Source organism: Mustelus asterias, chromosome 1 (genome assembly GCF_964213995.1).
Source record: "Mustelus asterias chromosome 1, sMusAst1.hap1.1, whole genome shotgun sequence".
NCBI lineage: Eukaryota > Metazoa > Chordata > Chondrichthyes > Carcharhiniformes > Triakidae > Mustelus > Mustelus asterias.
In genome coordinates, this window is record NC_135801.1 from 169,751,882 (window position 1) to 169,774,002 (window position 22,121).

Sequence of the window (22,121 nt, forward strand, 5' to 3'; positions counted from 1 at the left end):
TATTCTATACTTCTGCCAATGAAGGAGAGCATTTACAACTTTGTCTACTTGAACTGCTGACTTTAGGGACCTGTATATGCCCAGTTGATGCCCTGTTTGGAGTTGTCAGATATGGTCGGTAGTTTCATGGTCACTATTGCAGAGACTAGCTTTTTAATTCCAGATTTATTAATTGAATTTAAATTGCATTAGCTGCCGTGGTGAAGTTTTAACCCATGTCCACAAAACATTAGCCTGCACCTCTGGATTACTAGTCCAGTGACATTACCAGCATGCCACTGCCTGCCCCAAAGTATAAAATATTAATCACTGCCAATTCCATAGGGATGAGGGGCAAAATGACTTGGGATAGTTTGGAAAACTACATTAAAAGGTATATTTGTAGATAAACAGTGACAGGTACTTTATCATTCTCAATAAATAAACATTCTCTTGAAAAACAAAATCCCCATTGGTAAAGTGATTAGAGTAACTGAAGTGATTATGGATTGCATTAGCTTAAAAATTTCTAAGATGATATTTTAGTAATATCTTTTAATATTTCTAAGAAATGCAGTATGCCTGAGGATTGGGACCAGTTTACAAGTCAACTCAGGATGGCCAAAAAAGTTTATGATTAGAGAAAATAAGATATTGGCAACAAATATGAAAACAGTACAAGCTTCTACAAATATGTAAAAAGACACAGTACACAAATAAACTCGGGCCCCTTCAAGGCTGAGACTGAAGAAATGGTAATTGGCAATAAGGATAATACTTTCTTTCTGTAGAAGATAGAAAAAATATATCAGAAGTACTGGGGAATGAGGGGTGTCATGAGAGTGAGGAACTTTGTTAATATTAGTAAAGAAATTAATACATTTTGTAGGTGGTTCACACTGTTGTCACAGTGTGCCAGTGGTGGAGAGAGGGAACAATTATGTTGATGCCGCTCAAGCAAGCTGCTTTGTCCTGAATGGTGTCAAGCTTCTGGAGTGTTATTGGAGCTGCATTTATTCAGGTAAATGGAGAGTATTCCATCACACGCAAAGCTCTTGTAGTAAAATTTCTAGCCTCTGACCTGCTCTCAGCTATTAATGTGGCTGGTCCAGAGTAGTTTCTGGTCAATGATAGCTTCCCAGGATGTTGATGGTGGGCGATTTGGGGTGTGAGTAATGCCTTTGAATGTCAAGGGTGGACGGTTAGATTCTCCCTTGTTGGAGATAATCATCGCCTGACACTCGACATGAATGTTATTTGCCACGTTGGCTCTACCGTAAATGTCCAGGTATTGGTACCTGCAGCTACGAGTATCTGTGTCTGCGCAGTTGTGAATAATACTCAGTACTGTGCAATCATCAACAACTATCCCTACTTCTGACCTTAATGGAGAGAAGATCATTAATGAAGTGGCTGGAGATAGTTTTGCTGAGTATGCTACCCTGAGGAACACCTGCAGCAGTGTCATGGGACTGAGATGATTGGCCTCCAACAACCACAACCATCTTCCTTTTTGTGTTAGGTATTACCAAAACCAGTAGATATTTTCCCCTGATTTTCATTGACTTCCAACTTTGATAGGCACCTTGCTGCCACACATGGTAAATGCTGCCTTGATGTTGAGGGCCATCACTCCCACCTCACCTCTGGAATCCACCTCTTTTGTCCATGCTTGGGTCACAGTTGCACTGATTTGATTTGATTTATTATTGTCACGTATTATTATACAGTGAAAAGTCTTGTCTCTTGCACACTATATAGACAAAGCATACTGTACATAGGGAAGGAAAGGAGAGAGTGCAGAATGAAGTGTTAGTTATAGCTAGTGTGCAGAGAAAGATCAACTTAGTATGAGGTAGGTCCATTCAAAAGTCTGATGGCAGCAGGGAAGAAGCTATTTTTGAGTTGGTTAGTATGTGATCTCAGACTTTTGTATGTCCAGGGTGCGTGGGGTCCTAGGTTATGTTGGCTGCTTTTCTGAGGCAGCAGGAAGTGTAGACAGTCAATGGATGGGAGGCTGGTTTGACCCTTTGTAGCTTATTGCAGTGGCGGACAGAGCAGGAACCATACCAAGCTGTAATACAACCGGAAAGAATGCTTTCTCTGGTGCATCTGTAGAAATTAGAGTTGTAGCAGACTTGCCAAATTCCCTTAATCTCCTGAGAAAGTAGACTGAGATCTGGAGCTGGTTGCTATTCCATATGTGACAATAATGACTAAAATATTTCATTAATTGTAGCTGTTTTAGACTGTCATGAAAGGTACTAGATAATTACAGATGTTGTTTTCTCTTTCTCTCACTTCTTTATCTCAGAAGGAAATTGAATCAGCAGTGAATCTGGAAGCAGCAGCTGTCAATGTGAAGCAAAGCCAGATTGCTGTTGATACAGAACAAGAATTGGCCAATGTAGACCTGGCAATGCACTCTGAAACCTTGAAAGATACAGCTCCAGTACTAGAAGGAATTAAGGTATTTTTTAGTGTCACGGTCAATGATCTTCATTTGCAGTTATTTTTAGAATCTTCCTGGTGCGTAAACACTGTCCTAGTACCAGTTTGGTTTATATTTTCTAATCAAGAATCACTCCAAATGTTTTTGTTGACATGATCTCTATAAAGCTGATTTAACACACATTCTCTTCATATTGCATCATATTTTGAAACCAAAACATGCCCAGTGCATGCAATAACCACTTGGGGAACGTCTCAGTGCTGAGCTGGGTGATGACTGTTACTTTTTTTTTTATTCAGTGGAGATTAAGATCTTCAGTTACGGCTTGTAAGTGCAAGGTATGCTGTGATTAGAACTGGTCACCAGTCAAGGTCACCTAGTTTGTTATGATTCCAGCAGGGATAACCCAAATTGTTATGCTCCCAGGTGAGGGGGGGACGAACTGGCTACCCTTCTTTATTCAACACACCCCCCCTTCCCTGCTTTGGTTGGTGGCAAGAAGGTTAATTTTAAAAAGATCCCTCCCCTTGTGGATACCTTTTCCCAGACCAAATGTATTTGGGGTTTAAAAGGAACCAATTTAACCAGGCTTTCTTGAGTTAAAGAAAGAGTAAATTTATTAGTTACTAAAATGTGAGAAAAGTAATAAAAGTGCACATTCATACATATTAGAAATGAGAAGTGAGTTAAAAAATAAAAGTGTAAAAAGATATACAAATCCGTATTTGGCTTGTTTTTGAGGAGTAGATGGTGAAACGTTAGCTGAAAGGTGTTGCCCTGTTTCTATTTCGACTGTGGTTTTGCTGACTTGTTTCCACCAGTCAGTGAGAGATTTTTTTACCTGCAAAGTAGAGGGATACTAAGTGGATTGAACCCATGCTGGTGGGGATCGCTCTCCATCACAAATCAGCTATCCAACCAACTGAGCTAAACTGACGACCTTCGACTGTGGCACATCTGCTACAATCCTAACTGATGTTAGTAACGGATCCCTGAGGCACACAGCTGGTCACAGACCTCCAGTTTGAAAAACTATCCTCTGTCTTCTGTTGTCAAACCAATTTTGTATCCAATTGACTACCTCACCCTGGATTCCGTGAGATTTAACCTTGTACAACAACCTACCATGCAGCACCTTGTCAAAGGCCTTTTTCCCTGGAGCATAGGAGGCTGAGGGATGATCTTATAGAGGTCTATAAAATTATGAGGGGCATAGATCAGCTAGATAGTCAATATCTTTTCCCAAAGGCAGGGGAGTCTAAAACTTGAGGGCATAGGTTGAAGGTGAGAGGGGAGAGATACAAAAGCGTCCAGAGGGGCAATTTCTTCACACACAGGGTGGTGAGTGTCTGAAACAAGCTGCCAGAGGTAGTAGTGGAGGCAGGTACAATTTTGTCTTTTAAAAAGCGTTTAGACGGTTACATGGGTAAGATGGGTATAGAGGGCTATGGGACTAGCTTAGTGGTAAAAGTTGGGTGATATGGACAAGTTGAGCCGAAGGGTCTGTTTCGATGCTGTAAACCTCTAGGGGAATTTCACAGTAACTTCATTGCAGTGTTAATGTAAGCCTTAATTGTGACTAATGAATAAACTTTAGTCTGATCCCAGAGTGGAACCTGGCTTGACAGATCCTAACTTTTATTTTTTGTTTAGAAAGGTAGAGGGCAGCTACTGAACAGAGTCACAGAGACTGCTGATGTACTTTAAAAAATAATAAAAAAAGATGAACTATAATACATTACTCTTCACCCCAACTATACCTTTACAGATTTGTAAGGATAACACAATTACAAAATCTATCTTGTACTCTAATGTTTTAATGTAAATAACTAGGTAAACTGTGGTCAGAAAAAACACTCTGAAATCGAGTGACAGATGCCATCCAAAACCACTTCTACAAGAGTTTCTAATCTCTGATCTCAAAGAACATACCTTGGAATCTTCTCCGATGTGTTCATCAAGGATCCACCTCCAGTGTTTCAGTCTCTTCCTCTGATGTTTCTCTCCCCTGATCACCAAGTGCATTTAAGCTCTGCCTTCCATATGCTCTCTCAGGTATTCAGCTGCACCAACAGGACACCATTACTTCACAGGATCGTTGTAAGGAGTCACCAACCTTTGGCAGTCTCCTTGGATCTTCTGGCTTTTCGCAAACCCACTTCACTTTACAACTGCTTCCTGCAGTTCTGTCTCCTTAATTGGGAATCTCTTTTACTGCTACTTTAACTTTGAACAGGACCTGTTTTTGATCCATGCCCTTGTTCCTTTGCTTTACTGTTTTTCTGAAACTTTCTTCTGACCTATTCCCTAGTTTTGGGACCTTTCTGTTCTTTAGTTCTTCCCAGCACATTCTTTAGTTGGGTACTGCTCTCCACAGTTCTTTCCCCGCCCCCACCCTGCATAGTTTATTACAGAATGCAAAGCAAAATCACTATTGTGGTGTGCACACACTAGCTCCTGCCCTGGGACTACAGTTCATCAGGCCCAGTCCTGTTACCAGGGAAAAGTGTCAAAGACCAACTACAGGGGGCTCATCTTCAGTAGTGACCTCAGACTGGATGTCCGCTGCCTCTCTCTCATTGTCTGAGCCAGGATCTTCATCATCCAGATTACTAGTTCTTGAGTGGTGTACACACACACTACTCCCTGCCTGGGACTACAGTTCAGCAGGCCATGTCCTGGCCCTGCCTTAGAAAAGGCTCAAGTTCTGAGTACCAACTGGGCAGACTCAATGAGCCCTACAGGGTGGTCAGTGATTCCCCATGAACCTCATGGGGGTTTCACAACTCCCCAACTAGCAGAAACAGTCTTTGTGTTTACCCTATCAAACACAGAAACTAGAAGCAGGAGTAGGCCATCAGCCCTTCGAGTCTGTTCTGCCATTCATTTTGATCATGGCTGATCATCGAGTACAATATCCTGATTTCCCCCCCCCCAAAAAAAAATCCTTTTAGCCCCAAGAGCTATAATCTAATTTCTTCTTGAAATCAAATAACATTTTGGTCTCAACTATTTTCTGTGGTAGTGAATTCCACAGATTCACTGTCCTCTGGGTGAAGAAACTTCTCCTCACCTCCGTTCTAAAAGGCTATGACCCCTAGATCTGGACTCCTCCACCATTGGGAACATTTATTCTGAATCTACCCTGTCTAACCCTGTTAGAACTTGTAAGTTTCTACGAGATCCTTTCTCGCTCTTCTAAACTCCAGTTAATCTAAACCCAATTTCCTTAACCCGTCACCCTCGGATAACTCCTTCATCCCAGGGGCCAATTTGGAGACTCTACGCTGTACTGCCTGCAATGCAAAGATACCCTTTATATATGGGGACCAAAACTGCATGCAACATTCCAGATGTGGACTCACTAAACCCTGTACAGTTGCAGCTACACTTTTTATTCTTGTACAACAATCCCCTATCCCCATGTGATAAAGGCCAACATGCCATTTGTCTTCCAATTACCTGCTGCACCTGCGTTCTAACCCAGCATTCCTTGTGCCACCACACCCAAGTCTCTTTGGACATCGACACTCAGAAGCTTCACGCCTTTTAAAATATATTCACGGAAATGGTGCCATGTGAAAATACATTCAGGGCAGGCATGTGAGCTCCAATTTGATATTACAAGAGATACGACTTGTTCGCTCCAAAGGTTGCCATTGATGGATCTTGTGACTTGCACTTGGAGCACGATCATCAGAAATAAAGGTGACCATAGCCCTCAACTTTTAGATTTCTAGTTTCTTCCAGGAATCCCCCTGTGCAGAATTAATCAAGGGCCTGCATTTGGCAAGTAACTATTTCCATAGGGCTGGGGAGTTCATTTAATTTGATATATCTGTATTGGAGAAAGGCAGAGGGTCTTTGTTTACCACAAAAGTGGTGACATTCTTCAGAGAATGTTGGATGTGATTGGTGGAACAGATTTGCACTGAAAGCTCCCCTTCAGCAAACTGCAAAGCTACATAAACAGGGGTAGAAGTTCATTTGTGATGCCCAGCTGCACATGTCAACCTTCAACACACATCATTGTGTGCAACTTGAGTCATATGGAAGTTCGGAGGGTAGGGGCTCATGGAAGATGGATAATTGATGATGCCTTTTTGCATCCCACAAATGGTTCCTCTCCTCCATTTTCAGTCAGGTATATGCATCCACCAGGCAGGTCTTTGAGAGGATCACCATGAGAGCAATGCTGAAGAACTAATTCAGATGCTTGGACAGGTCACCACAACTATGCCATAATTGAAGGACTGGACCTTAACATAGTGAAGTAAATAGAAGCAGAGGATCCTGTGGTTTAGGTGTTAGAAGTAAAGATGAATGTGTCCACAAAAGTCTTTGTTTTGAGAAGACCATGTTTAAACTTTTACTCATCAAGTTCCCCACAGAGGTTGCAAACAGAACAGTCAAATTTCCAAGAACTTTTTATAAAAATGTTTAATAAATTTAAATCTGAAGCATTACAAATAAAAACAACTCTTGACTGAAACTTTTGAACAATGCTTAGAGTTGAAAAATATAGATCAAACTATTTGTTACCAGTGTTTTATTGCAATATTAAACATCCCAATAACTTGAGCTATTTACGAAGATCAATCAACAAGATACTTTTAATGCTTAGAGACAGAATTTTAATTAACAGCAAAAGCACATCAGCAAAGATATTATTAAACTAGAAAGAGTGCAGAAAAGATTTACTGGGTTGCTACTGGGACTTGATGGATTGAGTTATAAGGAGAGGCTGAATAGACTGGGACTTTTTTCTTTGGAGCGTATGAGGCTGAGGGGTGACCTTATAGAGGTCTATAAAATAATGAGGGGCATAGACAAGGTAGATAGTCAATATCTTTTCCCAAAGGTAGGGAAGTCTAGAACTAGAGGGCATAGGTTTAAGGTGAGAGGGGAGAGATACAAAAGTGTCCAGAGGGGCAATTATTTCACACACAGGGTGGTGAGTGTCTGGAACAAGCTGCCAGAGGTAGTAGTAGAGGCGGGTACCATTTTATCTTTTAAAAAGCATTTGGATAGTTACATGGGTACGATGGGTATAGAGGGATATGGGCCAAATGCGTGCAATTGGGATTAGCTTAGGGGTTTTTAAAAAAAAAAGGCGGCATGGAAAAGTTGGGCCAAAGGGCCTGTTTCCATGCTGTAAACCTCTATGACTCTATGACAATCAAATTGAATGACATCCCTATTTATACTTGCCTTTGGGTTGTCTGTTAGAGTGCAAGAGTAAAACGAGAAGCTCTTACAGTAGACATGAGAAATTTAATGGCATTGAGCAAATAATGAGCCATTTCAGCCACTTTTCTCATTTGTTTTTTCATGCTGTCACAGTTTGAGAAATGGCAAAGATATCTACGCATCAAGGTTGGGTGTATATCTCCATATTTTTAGCATTCTAGTTTATATGTTTGCAAATTCTCACATAATATTTTTCCCCATAATGCCTCTATTTTCTAAATCTTTCTGCTCTTCATATCTTCCAGCGCATGTATTCTTTCCGGAACAAAATACTACGTAGGTAACTTTGCTGTAGTTGTCTGAAAGTGCTCTTCTTGGTGAGCTACTTCTGGAGTTGCTTAACAGCCATCTTCCTCAATGTGCTGTGCCTACTCTAGTCAGTGACATGGCTGACATCAGGAATTCTCTGTGTGGGAGGTTTGAATGCTCCATGGCACATTGAGCAATAATTAAAAAGAAAAGTAGAAAATCGGCCTTTACCTTTAAAGGGACTGAAATACTGTACTGCAGTTGTATATGGCTGAGGTTGGACCATATCTCAAGTACTGCATTCAGTTCTGGGCACTGCACCACAGGTATGAAGCGATATACTGGCCTTGGAGGGGTTGTTGTGCATCTCATTGGGGTTAAAATGTTTAAATTATAAGGACAAGTTGTACAGACTGAGTTTGTATTCACTTGAATGTAGAAGATTAGGAAGTGATTTAATTGAGGTATTTAAGAACGATTAAAGGAATTGATGGGATGGATACAGAGAAATTATTTCTTCTGGTATGACGTCGAAAACAAAGGGGCATAACCTTTAAATTAGAGCTAAGCCTTTCAGGAGTCATGTCAAGAAACAATTTTCCACAAAAATTGGGTCAAGGAAATCCAGAAACATCCCTTTCAAAGCTGCTGAGGCTAGGTCAAGAATTTCTAAGCTGAGATTTATAGAAGCGTGGAATCTTCCAGCACAGACTGAGAATATTCAGCCCACCATACCCATGCCAGCTCTTTGAAAGACCTATCCAATTGGTCCCACTTCTGTACTCTTTTTCCAATATCTTTATAGCGTTCTCCTCTTCAAGTATTTATCTATTTCCCTTTTAACAGTTGCTAATGAATTTATTTCCACTACAATTTCCAGCAGTGTATTCCAGATCATAACCTGCTGCATATAAAAATATTGTCTCCTCTCACCTCTGGCTCTTCTGCCAACTTCCTCAAATGTGTCCTCTGATTACCAACGCTGTTGGAAGTGGAAACTGTTTCTCCTCCTTGATTCTATTAGAGCTCCTCTTCATTTTGAATGGCTGCTTTAATAGTCGCTCCATAACCTTAGTTCTAAGGAAAATAATCCCACTTTCTCCATTTTTACCATATAACTGAAGTCTCTTTCTTGGTAGGATTCTCCAAAATCCCCTCTCCAAGACCTTAACATCCTTCCTAAAGTGCAGTGTTCTTGATGAGATACAATATTCCAGCTGAGATCTCACCAGTGATTGATAACGATATAACATTTCTAAAGACAGGAATCCTTTTAACAGCCATTTTGTTAGGTGAAGATATTAAGAAATATGGAAACAAGGTGGTTAAGTGGAGTTGAGATACAATCAGTCACAATCCAACTGAATGGTGGAACAGGCTCAAGGGGCTGAGTGACCTACTGTACCAATGTGATGGAGTCACTTTACCCTCTAATGGGAATTCTGATTATTTATGATTAGTCACATAATCACTATGTCCTGTTTTGATTGACCGGGACTATAAAATATTTACTTTACACTGAATAGAACAGTATTTCTGCAACTTTTTCTTAAGTGGTTTATCCAAGTTCCCTTTGAAGGTGATATTGAACCTTTATCGCATACCTTAACAGGCAATCCTAATCACTTGTTGTGCAAAAATGTTTTTCCCCTCTCTCATTCTTTTGCCAAGTAACCTTAAATCTGTGTCCTCTGGCTACGGATACGTCAACCATTCTGAATATTTACACACCTATTGAAACACCCTCTATTAAATATATTCTTAGAATTCTCTGATTTAAGGAGAACAACCACAGTTTCCCCAGCTTATTTGCACAATTGTAATCCCTCATCCCTGGAGCCATTCTAGTGTATCCCTTCTGTGCCCTTGCCAAAGCTTTCCCATCCCTTTCTAAAGTGTAGGCACAGAATCACACTGTTCTCCAGCTGGGACCAAAAAAATCTTCCCCTCTCCACTTATAAAGGCCAGATGCTTCATTAACTGTGCTGCTATTCCGCCCAGCTTCCTTCAACGACTTGTACACACTATTCCCTGGTCTCTCTTTTCTAGCATTCCCTTTAAAATTGAGCTATTGTTGTCACTCTTCCTTCTTCTGACCAAAATGTATCACCTCATACTTTTCACCTGCAATGTCTCTTGCACATTCCACCAGGCTTTCTGTCCTTTTAGAGCCTGCTGCTGTTTTTCTCATTGTTTACTACAACTGTAAATTTCCATTGCTGCATTCCCAAGTACAAGTCATTAACTTGCATCAAAAATAGCAGTGACCCCACCGCCCCATACTGAACTAAATCTGCTGTATATCTCCCTCCTGTCTGAAAGTGGTTATTCACCACAACACTCATTTCAATTCCTTAGCCAATCTATCCTTGCTGCTATTGCCCCTTTTATCCACAGACTTCAAATTTGCTAGCAAGCCAAAAGTGTTTGTTGTTGATGCACATCATTTGTGCTGCCCTCAGCTACTGTGTTCTAACATTAAAAATTTCATTAAAGCTGGTCAAAACCAGTTTGACCTTAATGAGCCCATGCTGATGATTCATAGTCTAGCTGGCTTTTCATCCTCTCCTTCGATTAGTCATGTCTAGGATTTATTTTCATATGGTGTAGTTACAAAATGAAGTTCAGCCATTGCAGCTATGTTTTCGTGGACTCATTTTAACGATTCCAGTCTCTCTTTGTCATTTTGTGGAATGACTCCTATGGATAATTAAGTATTTCACCTGGAGGAAACATAGGTTTTTTATTCTGAATGGGATGGATGGCCTCCCTCTTTGCAGTCTTCTAAATTCTGTGTACCTCGGTGAGAGAGGGGAAAAGCCAGCCCTCGTTCCCATTTGTGAATGCTGCTATCTAGTGATGACTCCTGGTGGTATTTGTGGTGGCTTAAAAAAGCTTAGCTTGGTTTTAAAACACAGCCACCCATTACTGTGGTTGAATAGTGTCCAACCTGGGCAAAATGCATTACGCTTGGATTCATATTCCCACGGGGAATCATTGCTTTCTTGGTATGGAACTTGCAACCTCAACTTTCAACTTTGGCAGCTGTTGATTCTGCCCACTTAATCTGAATAAAGCTTGTTAATTTAATTTTGTTAAAGCTTGCATTTTTTCGTGGTAAGACGTTATATTGGAATAGAACAAAAAAAAAATTGCAAAACTCGGAAGTTCCAGTTCAATGAATATTCTCTTTAACCAAACTAGTACTGCTGTTAAAATATATTTTTTTTCATTCCAAGCTACAACTCATTGTGGTGCGCTTAGGACTTTGTCATTTTTTTTGTATGACTTCCCTCAAATTTTTCTAAATTACTTTGTAAAAGGAAGCCAATTGTGGCGCTGTGCAATCTTAAACTGAAACTAACTCCAGTAACACTCTTACCCAATCCTTTCCCAATATCTAGTTGAATTATTGTTTCAATTTGTTTCAAATACATTTCCAACTTCCTTCTAAATAGTCTAGTTATCTGTGATCACTTGTGATGAAGTGTTCTGTGGTCTAATAACCAACTCCCTGTGTGAAAACATTTCTTCTTGCTTCTTGCCATCTCTGTTGCAGTGAAAATGCCATAATTTGTTTGAGCCATTCTTCATGAGCCAGATCTTGCTGTGAGTTAATGGCATTTTGACACACGCACTGTTGTCCATGTGCAAATCAGCCAGCAACCTTAGGGGATTGAGATGCAGTGCAAGTTAATAACCTCCCAAACTTGCTGGTTGATTTATGCCACCCTGACATATGCTTCACAGAATGGCATGTCATCTTTAATCTCCTCGTTATTTTTGAGAGCTGACTGGATTTTCACATTAATTGCTCAATAAATTCATCGCAAAAATGCTAAGTCTGGTAATTAAAAATGTGAGCATCTTTCTGACAAAATAATTGTTAATGCAAATGCAAAATAATCTCTCTCATCCAAAAAATGGGACAGTTCAAAATATTCAGTCTCATTCCTGGACGTTGTAAATTGCTGAGGCATTTTTGAAAATTAATCCTAGTTTTTCTTTTTTCTTAATTAATTGTTTTATTCTCTTTCGGTGCCTGATTTAATCCTAGTGCATCTACCCTAATTCATCATCCAACTTTCAGCCCTATTTTCTTCTTAATCTTTAAGTCTAATTGGTTAAAGAGATATACTGATGGTCCTATGTTCCCCAAGATCCCAGGTGCCTATTGCCCTCATTGCGCACATTTCCAGCAAGTTATGGGGGCAAAAAATGTTTTGAACTGAAGGATACAATAAATGTCTGCAAATGTTGAGAAATGCTTTGCTCCAGCAAGATTTGTACCATTAATTTTTCAAAAATGTAACTAGCCTCAAACTTTAAATTATAATTTATTCTGATTTACCACATTACTTTTAGGGTGAAGAGATTACAAAGGAAGAAATAGACATGCTCAGTGATGCTTGCACAAAGCTGAAGGAACAGAAGAAACTGCTAACCAAAGAGAAAGAAGAGCTAGAGGAATTGAAGGGAGATGTACAAGAGTATAATGAGGTATGAAATTATTTTGTTTAGTCAAAATTCATCTCTTTTTCATCGATTCACATCTATTTTACCTCTCCACCCTGAACTTTGAATGATTTACTTGAGTCTACATCAGTTTACAAATTAAAGCAAAGTGTTGTCTCTCACTGCTTGACCTGGGTTCGACACCAGAAATAACTGACTTGAAAATGGCTGAGATCCATCCAGGCACATTTCTGTGGAAGTGGCAGTGCTAAATTCTTGTGTAAATACATGCTTAATTTAGTTTGTTTACCTTAAAGCCAGGTCTGCTCCAATGATTATTCCACAATAAATCCTTGAAATAAGATTAATTTGTGACTTTATTTTTAACCTATATTGTCACATGGCCTCAAACGATGTCAGTTATATGTTTGTTGTAAGTTTTTCTTGTATTTCATTATAGGATTTAGAAGAAATTAAGAAGGAATTGTCCAAGACTGGAAAGGAAACAATTGTAGAAGAGTCCAAAGCTAGCAAGCGATTAACAAAGAGAGTAAACCGAATGATCGGTCGGATTGACACACTCATTGTTGAGCTGGAGAAAGGCAAAGAAGTGTTGGATGAACAACTGGACAGTGATGCAGCATCACACACTGGGTATGTGGATATAATGCTCCAATAATTTTTTTCCTCTTATTGCTCTCATAATTTAAACTACTTTCTATCCAGTTTGTGGACCTAAAAAATCCTCCTATTTACATCTTAATTGTAGAAATTGTGCACCTTTTCACGCATCTTTTTGGATTATTGATCTGAAATGAGTTGTAGGCACTATTTTCGGACGCATTCTTCTGAATTAAATGTGTTCTTTTGAGCCGTTCAATTTATGTTGGGGAAACAGCAGAATTGACTTTGAAAATTTTCTTTCAAGTTAATCGATGGAGTTATGGCAGTTGCAGAGTAGAATATCTCAGCATTAAACTGTGAAAAAAGGCGCAGCTTCATTTCCACCCTTTATGGTATGTTTTTGAAAAGGGGCTCAAGAAAAGAGGAACCTGGGGATGTTTGTAGACAAGCTTTTGAAGATGGCAGGATAGGTTAACAAAGCAATCAGTATATCATGAGATGAATTGGTTTTTTTTAGTTGGCATTCTGATGCTTTGGACAGTTACTCGATGCATCTGTCAAATGTAGAATTGTAAAACTGATTATTATAACAGAAATTAGCATTTTTGGCTTGCCACTCAATTTTAATTGTATAAGCTGGACATTTGTGTTAAAATTTATCATATTCCTGCTGGTCACAGAATGCAGGTTAAAATTAATTGCTTAGTATTTCTGAAAACTGCATACCCTCAGACAAGAAGAATGAGAATGGAGAGTTGAGACTTGTTCCTTTTGCAGATTCTTCGAGCCCAGGTTTAGAAAGTAAATATGTTTACTAAGCTTGGTATGTTGAATACCCTGGTATGTGGGTATTATTTACCTGCTTATTCATTGTGAATGAATTGGGATAAAGTGTATTCCTATTGTAACTGTAATGAACTTTGTCATTGAATGTCAGGAACAGATCAGTAAGCCAAGCCATCGTCCTGTGGGGCTGTTTAGAGTACATTTGGCAGTTTATGATGTGAGCAAATGTAGTTTTGAATGCTGGTATACTATGTTTGAATCTAGCTGTGTACTACTACCCATGCTCTGCATATCTTCAAATTTGGTTTTTCACAAGGCCTCAGTCAATCTGGAACTAGGTGGACAAGTCTGAAGTTTCCATGGTTTATCCAGTTAGTTTTCTGTTTATCACCCAAGGGAATTCATTTCTCGTTTTGATTCTAAGGTGAATAGAGAAATAGAATATTTTAAGTTGACTAATCAAATGGATCCAGTGTAATGAGGGGGCAAATGGCAAAATTGAGTTGAGACCTCAACCAGATCAGCTACCAACGGAGCAGGCTCGAAGGGCTGAATGGCCTACTCCAGCTCCTAAGCTCTATGTTTCTATGTCTAGTGATTGTTAGACTGAGCCACCAGAGTGTATATTTTTCATCCTGTTAAAGACATGGTATACTGAAGTAAAGTTCTTTGCTCTTTTATCTGGTTATTGTACAAGTAAACACATAATCTAGTTATTAGGGGGCACTAGACCTGTAGTATCAATTGGTACTGAATTCAAGGCAGTATCTTGTGCAAAAAAAACTCATAAGTAATGGTATGTTCCTGTGTCAAAGAAAAGATATCCTAAGACGTTGTAGTACAGAACATATTTTCTACTACCTATTTAAGTAATGTATTATTGTACATTTACATGCTTCTCACTCACCAAAACGATGATTATAGATTAACGTTTAATTAGCTTCCATTTTTTGAAGTACAGGTAATGTTCTAGCCAAACACCTGCCAATATAACTTCTGGAGTTTGGCAATAGAGGTTAATGTGGATAAATGTGAGGTTATCCATTTTGGCTAGAGAAATAAAATGGCAAATTACTATTTAAATGGAAAACTGATTCAAAAGTCGTCTGTGCAAAGGGATCTGGGTGTCGAACAAAGAACTGTACAGCACAGGAACAGGCCCTTTGGCCTTCCAAGCCTGCATGATCATGATGCCTGCCTAAACTAAAATCGTATGCATTTAGGGTGTCCATAACCTTCTATTCCCATCCTATTCATGTATTCGTCGAGATGCCCCTTAAATGCCACTATCGTACCTGCTCCCACCACCTCCCCAGACAGCGCGTTCCAGACATTCACCACCCTCTGTGTAAAAAGAAAACTTGCCTCGCACATCTCCCCTAAACTTGTCCCCATGCACCTTAAACCTTTGTCCCCTAGTACTTGACTTTTCTAGCCTAGGAAAGAGCATCTGACTATCCACTCTGTTCATGCCATTCATAATCTTGTAAACCTCTATCAGGCCGCCCCTCAACTTCTGTAGTTCCAGTGAGAACAAACTAAGTTTATCCAATCTCTCCTCATAGTTAATACCCCCCAGACCAGGCAACACCCTCACAAACCTCTTCTGTACCCTCTCCAAAGCATCCACATCTTTCTGGTAGTGTGGCAACCAGAATTGTACTCAATATTCCAAATGAGGTCTAAACTAAGGTTCTGTACAACTTGACCTGCCAATTTGTATACTCAATTCCCCGACTGATGAAGGCAAGCATGCTGTATGCCTTCTTGACTACCTTATCCACCTGTGTTGCCACGTTCAGTGATTGGTGGACATGTACGCCCAGATCTCTCTCTGTCAATATGCCCAAGGGCTGTACCATTTTCTGTATAATAATAATGCATTGGATCTTCCAAAATGCATCACCTCGCATGTCCTTGTGCATGAGTCTCTGAAAGTGGGAATGCAGGTGCAGAATGTTATAAGGAAGGCAAATGAAATCTTGGCACTTATTGCAAAGGATCGAGAGTATAAAAATTGAGAAATGTTGTTACAATTGTATATGGCATTGGTGAGACCACACTTGGAGTATTGTGTTCAGTTTTGGGCACCTTCTTTGAGGAAGGATGTGGTGGCACTGGAGGCAGTTCAGAAGAGGTTCACTAGATTGATTCCAGGTTTGAAGAGGCTGTCGTATGAAGAGCGGTTGAGAAGCTTGGGCTTGTACTCGCTGGAGTACAGAAGAATGAGGGGGGATTTAATTGAGATATATAAAATACTCAACGGGATTGATAAAGTAAATGTTAACCAAATGTTCCGCCTTCTAGAACAGTCTAGGACAAGAAGTCATAGTTGTAGAGTAAGAGGGGGGAGGTTCAAGACAGATAAGGAAAAGCTACTTTTCACGGAGGGTTGTGAATCTAAGGAACTATGCAGTGGATGCAGAATCAACCAAGACAGAGATAGATAAATATTTAATCAAAAATGGGATAAAAGGCTATGGGGAAAAGGCAGGGAAATGGAGTTAGGATAAAATGGAGATTAGCCATAATCATATAAAATGGTAGAGCGGGCTCGAAGGGCTGAATTGCCTACTCTTGCTCCTATTTCCTATGTTGCCATGGGTAATAGATTTGCAAATCTGAATATTAAGATTCTCCTTCAGGTCCCCTTGCACTTTACTCATGAAAAGTTGCAATTAATTTTAATTTTTTCCTATGTGCAGTTTGTATTTCACCTTCAGGGAGGATCTTATCAGCATTGATGAGCTGATCAGTGCAATGAAGCAGATCCAGAATATCCCACAGCATAAATTACAAAAGATTGCTGAATCCCTGGATGAAAACAAGGATGGAAGAGTTGATATCAACGATGTCATAAAAGTAAGCTTGAATTTTTTTTTTAAATCACAACCTTCAGATTGCTAGACTAGACTTGATTCTGGTGCACTTTTTTCCTGGAAAATTGTCAGTCATTCTTTCCTATTTTCTTCTCTTCCATCTCTTCTGAATTTAAGGAAATATACAGTGAAGGAACTATTTCGCAGAGTTTGCTCGAGGTCTAACATGGATGGTACAAGCTATCTGACTTCCCCTGATTAATTTCTTGTGCATTACTATTCTTTAATACACCTTTATAGAAATACTGTAATCATCGAATGTATAGTGCAAAAGGGGGCCATTCAGCCCATCGAGCCTGCACCAACAACAATTCCACCCAGGCCCTATCCCGTAACCCCATGTATTTACTCTCCTAATTCCCCTGACACCCAAGGGCAATTTATCATGCAAATCGACCTAATCCACACATCTTTGGCGTGTGGGAGGAAACCGGAGCACCCGGAGGAAGCCCACGCAGACACGGGGAGAACGTACAGACTCCAAACAGACAGTGACCCAAGGCCGAAATTGAACCTAGGTCCCTGGCACTGTGATGCAGCAGTGCTAACCACTGTGCCACTGTGCTGCCCCTATGTAATAACCCTTTCAGTTTCCTGGGAGTGTTATTGAATGAAATGTAATTCTGCAACCTGGACGACGTGATTTATGTTTTGTGTGTCTGATTAATAATTGCAGCCTTGTCAGTGGGATTGGAATATCTCCTTGGTCAGACTTGTGGAGATTTTTGCTGGCTTGTTACTTTCCTGGTTTTGAAATTATAATTCCATCAAGTGCTTATGGCTCAAATGCCACTACTCAGTTCCATTATCATTTGTTTAGCCTCTGTCTCCAAATAGGATATTACCCATCATCCCTTTAAGATATTTTGGAACACGTTTTGAAGAATTAATATTGACAATTGAAAGATGGGAGGAAACAGTCTTGCCGAACCACTGTCTGTTGCCTTACTTATTTCCTGTCTTTGCAGGTGGTGAAGTTAATCGATAAGGAGGATATAGACATTTCAACCAACCAGGTAGCAGAGATTTTGGAATTACTGCGCAAGGAAGAGAAGGTTGTAGAACATCAGAAAGCAAAAGAGAAGTCGGAGAAGGAACAGGTGGCCGAAGTCCAGAATTAAACAGCTTCATCTTATAAAATGCTCTTGATATCAGAATCCATCTAATTTTATTTGTTTGATTTTTGAGATTTGTTAGAAGCATAACTAATGGAATCAAGTGGATAATGTATACTGCGGAGGAATTGTAGGTTGCTGCATTGTGCTGCAGAAATGGAATAATGTTTTCTGTGATGCCAAGAATTGAATCCCACCATTCCCGAAGTTTGGAAACCGTGTTTCTTTGAAAAATGCACTTATAAAAGTAATGTTATTGTGATGTGGTAGGCTCTAATATTGTTTTTATAAATGAGCAAAGCAACTGGAAAACATAGCCTTTGGGGGGGGTGTTAAAGAAGTGCTTACAGTGGACAGTAAGTCAGTTAATATTAAATACCATACCGCTTTTAATTGTATTAGCACAAATATGTAATTCTGGACCACTACAATATCGGGGCTTATTTCAACTTCAGAATCTTTAAAATAGTGTCCATTAAAACTGATTTTCTATAAATTCGAACGATAAGTGCGATACAGTGGAATTAGATGAATGCACCAAACCAAAGAATATTTTTAGCTATTTTGGAATAAGCTAAATTCTTTTTGCAGCTGAAATATTATTACAGTTCTTAGGGGGTTAAATCTCAGTCATATAGTGCTTCTACTCGATTATAAGTTATGCATTTTAAATAGGTGGTATGAATGTTAGACTGCACTGCTACTGTTTACTCCCTCCCACACACCCCAAACAGCTTATGTTTTACTGTATTGCCGGCTGCATATGTATTTTGGAATACACTCAGGTATCGCTACATTTATTTTTTAAGTGGTTAAATATTTAATGAAGAAAAAGCTGTCCCATTGTTCAAATTATACCTTTATTTATATTGCAGATACTGTAGTGGTTGCAGCAATTGAGATGTGTTTATTTGCACAAAATTGTGCTATACTATTGGATAATGACGTGGCTAATGAAATTTGAATGTTAACTGCAGTTCTATCCCAGAATATTTTCATATTTTACTTTTTTTGCACTGGCATGAGAATATGCAGTTCAATGTGTAAATGTATCTTCATAACTGCATCACATTCAAAAAATACCTACGTAGGTATGAATCAGATGGTAAATTATGTTAACCCTGCAGATTGTAGACTCCGTTTCGGTTTCCAATCAATTATACCAGTCAAAGTATACATTGACCATAATATTTTCCTAAACTTGTATAAAAATAATGACTTGCACATAAGATGTATAATTAGTGGCCTATCTGTGCAGTACTTGCACTGTTGACTTGTATGTTTTGATGTTTTTGTCTGGATTTGAGGTTGATTATGTGTGGCTAAAGCAACGTGAACCTCACACACCACAGTGGCATTTGCCATGGAATGTTAATATTTTGGTCTGGAAACGTTTTGAATTCAGTAGTTTAGTCAAACCTAATTAAGGTTAAATATTTTTAAAGCAATGGTCCAGATTTTCCACGGGGCAGTTGCCATTGTCGGATTGCTGCCCCACTCGAACTTTTCCATGCCTAGATGATGCTCTGCATTTCTTACTGTGTCTTAGTCCAGCTTCTCCAGAACTGCAGAGTGCTGCATCCCTCAAAGATCTCTATTGCAGTATTGTAGCATTAGGGGGGCAGATGAGATGCATCTCCTTTTTACGGCACTAGCTGCTGTATGGTAGATTTAAATACATTGTGAATATTGCTGAATGGGTGAATGTTAGTAGATGAGTAAGTGAATGGATAGGGTGGTAGTGTGGGTGAGGTAAAGGAGCAATGTAGGTGAGGTAGGGCGGTGGCGGGTGAGCAAGGTGGCAGGTGGGTGAGGTGGCAGGGTAGAGTTGTGGGGTGATGCACATGTGGAGTTGATTGTGTAAGTTACCCAGATGTTAGACCAGGTTTTAATCTGTCTAACATTTCTATCTAGGTAAGTATCGTGGAACTGTCAAGCTTTTGACTCTAGCTCAGAGTCAGAGACTTTCGTGGAGGGTCCCCGAGAACAGGGGAATTGCCATTTGGAAATTCAAACTTCCTGGGCAGTTTTCACAGGGGTCAGCGCGTCATGATTTCTGTCGGGTCCTGATGCGCATCTGGTTTGAAGGTCTGGGAACTGGAAGATCTGGACCGTTGCTTTAGTCCTTTTTACATACATTTTCAGATTTTTCTTTTGCTATGACCATAACAAAATGCATCCCCTCCCCCGACCCCCTACATTTCAATTTCTTACTGAAACTTCTGAGCTCAAGTATGTTTTCCCTGTAATTATTTCAAGTTTTAAAGAAAGACTCATGATGCCAAATTAGTTATTTAGAACCTAATACAGTTTAGGTTTCAGATTATTGTGCTCTGGAAATTAGATCTACGCGACTTGATACTTTAGACCAATTTTAGAGGAAACAGAAATAGACCAGCCAAATACGTAACTAAATCAGGTTGGAAGGAAGGCACACAAATTTGTTTTTAACAATAAAAGCTGTTGGATTGTGTGCTACACTAGATGAAGTTAGGACTTGCTCATTTAACTCTTTACCATTTCTCCATCATTCTCAGTAATAACAAGAGACACATTTGAGATATTCTTGTCAGTTTCTGGAAAGTGTTTTGTTGTGTCATCTAAAATGCAAATACGCTTGTTTTGGAAGATATTCTTTTAACCAAACCTGTCCCCAGATCCCTGTGCAGCTATTGCATAATCCAATTCATTGACCGTTGGAATGCTAATTGATTGCACTACATTATGTCGTGCACGACATGCTCTTTTTTTTTAAACCCATGATCTGGATTCAAATCAATCAAGAAATGTTGATAGTCTCCTTTCCTTTAACTATAAAGGTTTAATGTTTTATATTTAAGGCCACAATCTAAAGCTGCCACAAAATCACAAGGGTCTAGTTGGTGTGGGGAATGTAGAATTTCACACCACTGAAATACAGTTTGCTGCTCAGTGGTTGGGAGCCAAATAGAGAAAGTTCTACTTTGCATTTGCTGGATTATACCCAATCTGAAATACTTGATTATAACACTAAGCAAAATGTGACTCTAGTGGATGGAGGAGAGTAGAGTAAAACAAGACATTGACACCACTATAAGAAAAGTTACAAGGAACAAGTCGATCTGAAAGTTTAATTGAAATGATAGTATGATAGATTCTCATTAAGTAATTACAGCAGAAATGACTCCCTCTTGTAGAGTGAAATGGAAGTGCAAATCAATTTGCAAAAAAAAAATTAAATGTAAAGGGAAAATAGTTAATTTCACAGCCATGATTATTAATGCCTGCTCTAACCCCATGTCCATCCTGACGAGTGAACTATGAATTGTTAGTTTTTCAGTATTTTACACCATAACTATGTTGTAAACTCTGCATATTTGTCTTTGCCTCTATTGTGGTAACCAGCAATGGTCTTGCTTTATTAACCTTTTCCTGCTGTTGCATAAATGTGTGCAGAAGTGGTGTACTGATCTTTAGAAAATACAAATGATACATATTTTTAGAAATAATATGAAAACAATGGACTGGATTTGGAAGCAGTTAATTTCAGAGAAACCTGGGCATTTGTGTATTTAAAAAAAAAAGGAAAATTAATATGATTAAAGTGCACAAAGATTTAAATCTCTACAAGTCTTCGATGCATTTATTTTTCTAAGGATTCTTCCACTTCTCCCCTCTTTCTTTCCACCTCAACAATTCAATTTTCCTCCCCTCGTTGAGAGATTTCTCAAGCAATCAGCTTGCCAGTAAGTAGCAACTAGTATATTCACCTTGAGATAATGATTGCTGTTGTCTCACACTCAGGTAACCCAATTCACATCGGTGAGAGAATAGGCTTAGCTACCTGCTTTCTAATTGGCGCAGGAAGGCAGTACATCATGAGGATAGATGCGTTTTCTGATTAATGGCTGGAGCCGAGGGGGCAACTCGTGGTGAAGCCCATCTGCAATTTCCATGTCACCCCTAGGGGTGATGAGATTCTATTTGCATAAGTTACAGTTCATTCATTGAATGTGGAAAATTATACCTGCCAGAGGCAACTGACATCTTCATCCATTTCAGAGATGTTTGTGATTTCTGGAAATGCAAACACCCAGATTAATTCAAGGAAGTTCTTTTTTTAATGCCACATAGTCAAACATTATACTTGTTTACAATGATTCTGCCATTTAGTTAAGCCAGCTTTGAAAGCCAGTGTAGACTCTCCGTTCTGTGGGAATTTCCGAATGGAAGACTTGCATTGGCAAGAGTGCTGCCCTCAGAGAAGCTTTACTTTTCCATTCCCTAATGGCCGAGCTCTCTAACAACCCGTTCAGGCCAAGAAATTCCATTATGGTTCCCAGTTCTTTGAGT

The 22,121-nt window shown here is 39.4% G+C and overlaps 1 protein-coding gene across 2 annotated transcripts in view; it reads left to right on the plus strand.

Annotated features, from left to right (window-relative positions):
• The window catches only part of letm1 (leucine zipper-EF-hand containing transmembrane protein 1), a 74,944-nt gene extending 53,546 nt beyond the window's left edge, over positions 1 to 21,398 (plus strand). Inside the window, exons 10-14 of one of the 2 annotated variants that reach the window (XM_078222933.1) lie at positions 2,294 to 2,449; positions 12,296 to 12,430; positions 12,846 to 13,039; positions 16,501 to 16,657; positions 17,643 to 21,398. In XM_078222933.1, the coding sequence (XP_078079059.1) occupies positions 2,294 to 2,449; positions 12,296 to 12,430; positions 12,846 to 13,039; positions 16,501 to 16,657; positions 17,643 to 17,795 (795 nt within the window). In that variant the 3' untranslated portion in view covers positions 17,796 to 21,398. The remainder of the gene's footprint in view (positions 1 to 2,293; positions 2,450 to 12,295; positions 12,431 to 12,845; positions 13,040 to 16,500; positions 16,658 to 17,642) is intronic. The other variant, XM_078222941.1, reaches the window with a different exon arrangement.
• The last annotated feature ends 723 nt before the right edge of the window (positions 21,399 to 22,121 follow it).